The sequence below is a fragment of the Epinephelus moara genome, chromosome 18, assembly GCF_006386435.1.
Source record: "Epinephelus moara isolate mb chromosome 18, YSFRI_EMoa_1.0, whole genome shotgun sequence".
Lineage (NCBI taxonomy): Eukaryota > Metazoa > Chordata > Actinopteri > Perciformes > Serranidae > Epinephelus > Epinephelus moara.
Genome location: NC_065523.1, coordinates 1,039,438 through 1,048,133, shown reverse-complemented (window position 1 = coordinate 1,048,133; position 8,696 = coordinate 1,039,438). Strand labels below are relative to the sequence as shown.

Below are 8,696 nucleotides of genomic sequence, written 5' to 3'. Positions count from 1 at the left end.
AAGGATATCTCAAAATTTAGAGGTAAAACATGAGCTTGAGAGAAAGTAGCAATGTTTTATTGCTTTGCAGTGGCTATTTCCTTTTAAGAGGCTCTAGGGGCCCTTTGTCAACCAAGAGAGAGATAAAAGGGCTCTGTTCTCTGTGTATATGATCAACATCTACTGACATGCAAGATATCCAGCTGGGGTAGTAAGCTGGCCAACAGGGAGTGTTGGAGCCGTGCAAGGTTTTTTGCTTCTTGCTGGCTGGTTTGCTGCACTGCCCAGTAGCACAGGTCTTGTCTGTGCATTGATTCAGATCACAACAGGCAGCATGTGTATTCCCGTCTACTCATGGTGCGTTTAAAGACGGCTCGGAAAAACACATTACCACATGTTAAAAACGAATTGAACGGTTGTAACGGCTGTCAAAGTGCGGGGGACAGAGGGCACAGATACAGGAAGTGCGGGGGACATGTCCCACGTGTACGCCGCATCCGCTACGCCCAAGGGAGCTGTTTCAGCAAGACCTGAAACCAATGATGGATCAATGAAATGGCCTACGAGACACAGATACAGGGGCCCCAAGTAGAGGAGTAGAAATGGGTCCATGTCATTGGTCCGACATCCCATTAGTCCGACGGTCCGCGATGCCGAACGGCTCCCAGCGGGCGTATTTCTACCTTGGTGGTGCGCCGCGACCGGCTCTGGGTCAGCTGGGAAAGGCTTGAGGAGAAGCAGGCTCACAGCTTATGTGTTTGTCACTTTCTTTTTCATTTTAACCCACACCATGATCTTTTCCTAACCCTAACCAAGTGGTTTTTGTGCCTAAACCTAACCAAACCTTAACCACAGGGCATCATGATGATTTCGGAACGGACTTCGGAACAATGGGTTTAATATGGCCGGAACAATGGGATGTCGGACCAATGGGCTGTCGGACCAATGGGCAGTTCCCGTAGAGACAACTACAAAGTGATGCAAAAAATCAACTAAAAGAGGCTAAACAAGTATAAAGTCTGGGCTAAAAATATGATTTAAACATTTTACTGTCTATCCATACTCAAATAAACCTGTCCTTGATCATTTAACCGCCACATGGTCATATTAATGTTTAAGTGTTTTTTTACAAGCCTGAAGTTTCAGAGGTAAAGAAAAACCTTGGACACCAGTAGTAGCTTGCTGAGACTCTCCGGGGAACATTAACAGCAAACCTTGATGGGAAGGTAATACAGCACATTGGCTAGGCTACGTTATTGCATCACTGACTAAATCACAGAAAAACAAAGTGCTGTTTGTAGGTGCCAGCTATTGTTATTGTAGTATTTTGTATTAAGTTTCTTTGCATGTCACGTACGAGGATGTGAGTCACGTGGTGTTGGTGGTACGTCAGCAGCGGTAGTAGTAAAATCAGCTGTTCTTCACCGGGCGGTTCTTATGAATGAACTGAGAGGGTGAGGGGGGAAGTCTCACTTTTGCTGACCGCTTTGATCGCTTTGATTGCTTTGATTGCCTTTGATCGCTCAACACTAGCAAAAGGAATTGTTTTTAAACTTTGGGAAGTTGTTTCACTGTTTGTTTTATCAGCAATAAATATGTAAAACGCAACATCTTTGGAGCGAAGATTTGTTGACATGCCAGCGCGTCCGGCAGGTAAAGTTTTTCCCCTATTTAGCCTCTTGGGGACTATATTTTTGCTTTTTGGATAGTCGCTCTATACTGCTTTTGCATCATTACACGTTTTATTATTTAATGAGCATATAAATTAATGTCCACCCAAAACTTATTTAAAGGTAGGGTCTGGAGGATTTTCCAGTTGCTGTTTGTAAACACACACTCAAATTTGGCCCCTCCTATCAGGCTCAACTCTCCCGGGTGTACGGAGCCCGGAGGTACGGAAGAAGGCTTCACAGAAGAGGTTCAGACAAGGCTCGCGCTTATGCACGCTCGGACACGCTTGGGCACGGCACCTGCGCTCTCTCATTGGCTGGGGAAAACTCCGCCCAGAAGCGGCCGAGCTCACAAAAACATTAAAATACAGTTAAAGGGCAGGAGCTCTGCAAACAGAGTCACCACCACACATGAGTAGAAGCCCATAGGTGATGATTAAGCAGGATTTCATTTGTTTATGTCTATATTTTGTTTTGTTTGAAAATCCTCCAGATCCTACCTTTAAAAAAAGGTAGAATAAAGGGAGATGGAAATTACAAATGAAAGTGCAATGCATCAGTGTAATGTATTATCGCTATCATCTGGGCTGTAATCACAATGCACTTGGGGGATAGAAGTACCCTGCAAGTCCAGGAAGTATTTAATCACAGGCCAGATTTGGCCTGCAGGTTGCAAGTTGAGCATCACTGACTTATAGACCTGTTATCAAATTATCAATGCAGCCTATGGTGTGATAGTGCTGAGGAAATGAGCTGGTATAATAATGTCTCCAGTTCCAAACACGGTGCATCTCATCATCCCATTGCCGACATGTGCTCTGTCAGAGGAAAACTCTGATTTAAGGAGCAGGAAACGCATGCGTGAAATGAATGGGAAATGGACAAACGTAGCGAGCAGTGACTCTGCTCAGTGATCTCCTTTTGCGTGGCAACGTGGCGGTTAACAACCAATAAGAACTGTGCCCTATGTTTTATTGGTCAGAATCCTCTGTACGGCGTCGGTCATTGGGTAGCTGAACAACAAGTTCCGCCTCCCTAACGTTGTTATTTAAAGGTACAGAGTGCCAACGCGGACTGCTCTACTGTTCAAAGATTGCAAGGGGTGGTGTCGCGAGAAGCTGCTAACCGACTGGTGAGTTAACTTTTTTCTTGCCTCGAAAAAGTTATATGAGAAGAACACTGACTAAGAGTAATTGTTAGGCTTTTGTAGCTCCGCTGTCATAAAGTGCACACAGCTCAGCTGATGGACCTGCAGCAGGAAACACTGAACGTGTGTTTAATGATGGAATTCATGCAAACTGCAGGACTGGAAGAAAAACAGACACTACATGCTCATTCTTATAAATATACTTCTAATTACTCGTCATGAGGTGTTATCAGTTTGAAGGTTAATGAGAGACAGTGTCTGTGAATTTTAGTTCAGTTTTGAATTTTCTGATGATTCCCATCCTCATACAGTTCTGTTGGGGTTAATGGTGACCACAGAACGATGCCTGACTGTAAATCCAAAGATGTGTTCTTACTCCTATATTATTCTGCTTGTGTATAAATGTCTGATTAGAGCAGGGTTTTTGGTAGTTTAATATATGCTGATGACATGGCCTTAGTTGACCTTCTCCAACTAATGGCATGTATGGATTGTTGCAAAATTAGCACACTGGAGATTAATGTGGGTAAGACTAAAGAAATTCTTATTTGTTCCAGGCATTATTTCATAGTCTGCTGTATTTGAATGTATTGGAATTGTAGAAGGTAATACCTTTCCATTCTGACTGCTGTCTGTATCGATGAAGATACCAAACTTATTGAAAGAAATGCACAAACCATTCATTTCCTCATTAGACTGAGCAGCTATAGTGAGTCAGCCAATCTTAGACACTCAGAACTCCACCTACCATCCACTCACAAATTAATCTGAGTGACCTGTACACTGTTAGGAGGAGAGGTTCCAGCATTCCACCAAATTCTGGGCCATATGTATAAACAGTCTCTGTGGGCCCCCATAGACACTCTCTCATGCACCTTTGATTTTTTTTTTTTTTTTTTTACAAAGTCAGTTTGCCTTCTTTCCCATCCCTTTCTTTCTTTTCTTTTTTGGAGCTATTTTGGGGAAATACATGACAGTGGTCCTCCAGCAGCATAAGCAGTCACTTACTCAGGCTCCAGCTGTGTTTAGGGATGAATCCTAGTGCTATGGTGGACTAAACCATTTTTCGTCTTTAAGGGGTGAGAGGGGCCTCGGAGAGCTTCCATTTTTATGCCCCTGCGCTGGCAATAGCTGTGGCCAGAGGCATTATGTTTTCAGGTTGTACATCCGTCCCATTAGCAAACGCAGTCTCAAGAATGTTTAGAGGGAATTTCTTCAAATTTGGCACAAATGTCCACTTGGACTCAATAATGAACTCATTACTTTTTTGTGGTCAAGGTCAGGGCGACCTCATCTGTCTCATTCTCTTGAACGTGATAGCTCAGAACCGCTTTGAGGGAATTTTTTCAGATTTTGCACAAACATTTTTTTGGACTCAAGGATAAACTGATTAGATTTTGGTGGTCAAAGGTCAATGTCACTGTGATCTTGTCCATTGCATTCTCTTGACCATGATATCTCAAGAACACCTGGAAGGAATTTCTTGAAATTTGACACAAACATCGACTTGGACTGAAGAATACCCTAACTGAACACTAATCATGGGTATCCACCTTGAAACTGTACTGATTGTACAGATCTTCTATGCTGCCAAGGGGAAGATGTGTGTGAAGCATCCATATTTTTAAGAGAAAATTAGAGACTGGTTTGCAGAAACATGCAAACGTAGTAATTCTAGTTTTGTTTTTTGTTTTTAATAAAAAAGTACAGTCTTTTTATTACTTTATTCAGCCAATTTTAATTTAGTTATGGCACTAATTACTTAGAAATAAAAAATGGCAAACAAAACTAAACCCTTCATGCCAGGCTTTGCGAGGGCAGTCCCACTTTTTCCCCATCATGATGCCCCCTGGCCAGGAGACACTTCTTGGCCTTACTTCCCTCAGTTTGATACTCTGACCTCTGGGAGGCGCTGTGGTCTTTTATTTCAAAAGCATTTCAATCAGAAAAAGAAAAACTGAGCTGCAAATCCACAGTATCTTATTTTATGTTAAATGTTGTGTAAGTATTAGTGAACTGTGTTTTATTCATTTACTGTCACCATATTTGCTGCTTGCATGCTTTTTTCAGCAAAAGATATTTTCACCTTGGTGGCCACTGTTCTTTCTTTGTTTCTTAATTTTTTTTTAATTTTAATTTTAATTTTTGTCTCCACCTCCACCAGTCAGTCATGATGCTGCTGAAGTCACTAGCATCCCTCTGCATCCTTGCTGTTGCTGCCTTTGCAGTCCCCGCTCAGGAGAAGCGCATCCATCACCAGGCTGATCTGAGTAACCACCCCCACGATGATGGTCACGGCTTCCAGTATGACCATGAGGCCTTCCTGGGCAAGGAAGAGGCCAAGACCTTTGACCAGCTGACTCCTGAGGAGAGCAAAGAAAGATTAGCGTAGGTTTTTCTCTTTCTAAACTGTCTCCTACTGCCACAAAATGTCAGAAAAACCCCAGCTTCTAACACTGATTGTTGTGTGTTTTTGTATATTATGTAGACATTGCTGTAAGGGTGTGTGTCCATCAGAATTGGTGTTCTAATTCCTAAAGCATGGAAGGGGCAGATGATTGCAGTCAACCCTATCCATAACTCTCCAACTGTCCCTACAGGAAGATCGTAGACCGCATTGACACTGACAAGGATGGCTACATCAACCACGCAGAGCTGCACTATTGGATCAAACACCGGCAGAGGAGGTACATCGAGGAGAACGTGAACAAACATTGGAAGGACTACGACAAGAACCAAGATGGAAAGATAGGCTGGGAGGAGTACAAAAACACCACCTATGGCTACTATCTGGGTAATTCTCACTGTGGGAAAGATGTATTGCCATTCTAAGCTGTCTAACTCTTTCTTCTCCCTCGTTTCCTTCTTAACTCCTTCCTTTACGTCCTCCTTTTCTTTTCTATCTCTGTCTTTGTCATCTGGAAACTGATCTTAGTGTTGCTTAATGAAGCAGCTACACTCATTATAGAACAGACAACATGAACCCTTTTAACTGGCAATCTCAAATGCAAAATATCCAAAGTAACTTCTTTTTCAAATTTTTCATTTAGTGCGCAGGTCAAAAATAGAACATTTAAAAAATGGTCTCGATCCCTTTTTATTATTTTGATATTTAATCTCTCTCATTTCTATGCCCCGGAAGTTATTCAGCCTAGCGCGTAGTTAATTTACTGTCTGATACTGATAGTAGGCTGTTGTTTATTACAGCTGCCTTGGAGTCCCAAGGATTATGCGCTTGTTGCCACAACGTAAAACATAACTTTGACTCTGTAACATCGCCATTGCTCTCGAAACTAAATGTTGCATAATGGCGGTATTAAGTCATTTTCAAGCTAATTCATGAACTGAAAAATTGAACAAATACGGGGAAGATGAAATGAGAATGATCAGTAGAGTGCAATTATCCTAAATTTTGAGCATTTTAACTGTAGCATATTATTCTTATTGTCCTTACTCATGGTAAACTGCTTTTCAGTCTTGCTATTTCCGCCTATTTGCTGTGGTCTTGTTTGCTCTGTATTAAAAAGTCTTTAAGATTTAGATCATTAAGTAATTAAAAAAATGTAATGTAAAAAAAGTGGTCCAGATCACAAACCACTATACTTAGACTAGTCAAATCTGGACTAGATTAACATGGAGAATCCAGAGACTCATTAAAACACAGTTTCTGATTTGTGAAACTATTTGTGAAAATGCAAAAAAGGGCGATTTGACATTAGACCAGGTCCAGATCACAAACCACTATATATAGACTAAAAATTTAGGACAATTGCACTCTACTGATCATTCTCATTTCATCTTCCCCATAATTGTTCAATTTTTCAGTTCATGAATTAGCTTGAAAATGACTGAATACCGGCATCTACAGGCGTTATGCGACATTTAGCCTTCGAGAGCAATGGCGATGTTAGAGTCAAAATTATGTTTTACGTCGCGGCAACAAGCGCATAATCCTTGGGACTCCAAGGCAGCCATAATAAACAACAGCCTACTATCAGTATAAGACAGTAAATTAAGTACAAGCTAGGCTGAATAACTTCCAGGGCACAGAAATGAGAGAGATTAAATATCAAAATTAAAAAAAGGGATTGAGACTGTTTTTTTAAAATGTTTTATTTTTGACCTGCGCACTAAATGAAATATTTGAAAAAGAAGACTAAATCTGTTTTTTGTTTGACATTGAAAAACAAATAATGAAATAACAAATCGTTTTTCCATTTTGTTTTTTCATTCCTAATTGAAATACAAATGAACGAATGGTACACGGACCCTAGTAGCTCACCTGGTAGTACAGGCGCTCCGTTTACAAAAGTAAACTGCTGCATGTTCGATTCCAACCCATGTGTCATCCCGGCAAAAAAAAAAAAAAAAAAAAGAATTTGGTGGTTGAAGGTCAAGATCAGTGTGACCTCACAAAACATTTTTTGGCCATAACTCAAGAATACATGCAGTAATTATAACAAAACTTCACACAAATGTCTAATAGGATAAAATGATGACAATTTCTATCCAAAAGGTCAAAGGTCACCTTCACTGCGACATCATGATGTTCTGCAAAAACCCTTTTCTGGCCATTATTCAACGTCGTATCTCAGGAACAGAATGAGAGACATTTGGTCAGATACTTAATTTGTGACACTAATTTTGATTGTATGGATCATCTGTGCTGCCCGGGGAAAGATGTGTGTGAGGTGTCCATGTTTTCAAAGATATGGATGTAAACTGTAAGTGCAACTTGACAGGTTCAAGGAGTCATACAACTGCAAAGCAGTATTTATTTATTTTTTAAATTTTTTTTAGCTTCTAACAGCATCTCTTTATTACATTTCATGCTTGTCTCCATTAGCAAATTAAAAAGATTTAAATGAGAGTTAAATTATTTGGTCACATATGCTTACTCTGAAGTCAAGAATAAACTGTCAGGCTCAGCTGAAAATAAATGGTCAATCAAAACAATGGCACTTCAAGTTCCATTTCAGTTATAGGGTCATAAGGACAGAGGGATGTCGTATGCTGTAAAGCCCTGTGAGGCAAATTGTGATTTGTGATATTGGGCTTTATAAATAAAATTGATTGATTGATTGATTGATATTTCATGATCTTCAAACCAGATGGAGTTTGCTCAGTTGTCATGGATATTAAGAGACTTTCGAATTTCCATTTCTCTGAGCACTTTAATAATGACTTATACACAGGTGAAGACTGTTTGAGGAATAGACATGTATCTGTCTGGTCAGAAATATGTCAGGAAACACTGTCTATATGGAACACCGGTATTGCTAAAAGGGAAAGCTTTCTTTCAGATGAGGAGTTTGATGATGTTGAAGACAAGGCCACCTATAAGTCTATGCTCACCCGGGACGAAAGGCGCTTCAAGATGGCTGACCGAGACAGTGACGGTATCGCCACACGTGAGGAGTTCACTGCCTTCCTTCACCCGGAGGAGTTTGATTACATGAGAGACGTAGTAGTGCAGGTAAACCTACTCTCTAACCACCAGGAAATTTGATCATATGATGATGAATTATTTTACCATGGATGGCAATGCAAGTGGTGAGACACGTTTCATGCTTTAGAAGCAAAAATACATGTTTGCATCCATTATTCATACACTGAACAAAAATATAAACGCAACAGGGCTTGACGCTAACTTTTTTCCCAAGGAGCACATGTGCTCCTAAGTTGAAAAAGTAAGGAGCACACAAAGAACTTTAGGGGCACAATGTAAATTGATCAAATAATGTGTTTTCCATAATAAACGTGATGCAAAGAGACATTTACAAGCAAAATTATGTAATGAATTTGTATACAAAATGTACAGAAAGGTAAAATCATCAAGTTTTGAAAAAGTAGGCCTATTGCAATTTAATTTTGTCTTTAATGTTATTATCTTATATATT

General features: G+C 40.3%; 1 protein-coding gene across 5 annotated transcripts in view; it reads left to right on the top strand.

Moving 5' to 3' along the window:
- The first annotated feature begins 2,631 nt into the window (after nt 1–2,631).
- rcn3 (reticulocalbin 3, EF-hand calcium binding domain) overlaps nt 2,632–8,696 on the top strand; it is a 30,126-nt gene continuing 24,061 nt past the window's right edge. For all 5 annotated transcript variants that reach the window (XM_050070299.1, XM_050070297.1, XM_050070300.1 and 2 more), the window contains exons 1-4: nt 2,632–2,781; nt 4,961–5,184; nt 5,397–5,590; nt 8,100–8,272. In XM_050070299.1, coding sequence (XP_049926256.1) covers nt 4,967–5,184; nt 5,397–5,590; nt 8,100–8,272 — 585 coding nt within the window. In that variant the 5' untranslated portion in view covers nt 2,632–2,781; nt 4,961–4,966. The remainder of the gene's footprint in view (nt 2,782–4,960; nt 5,185–5,396; nt 5,591–8,099; nt 8,273–8,696) is intronic.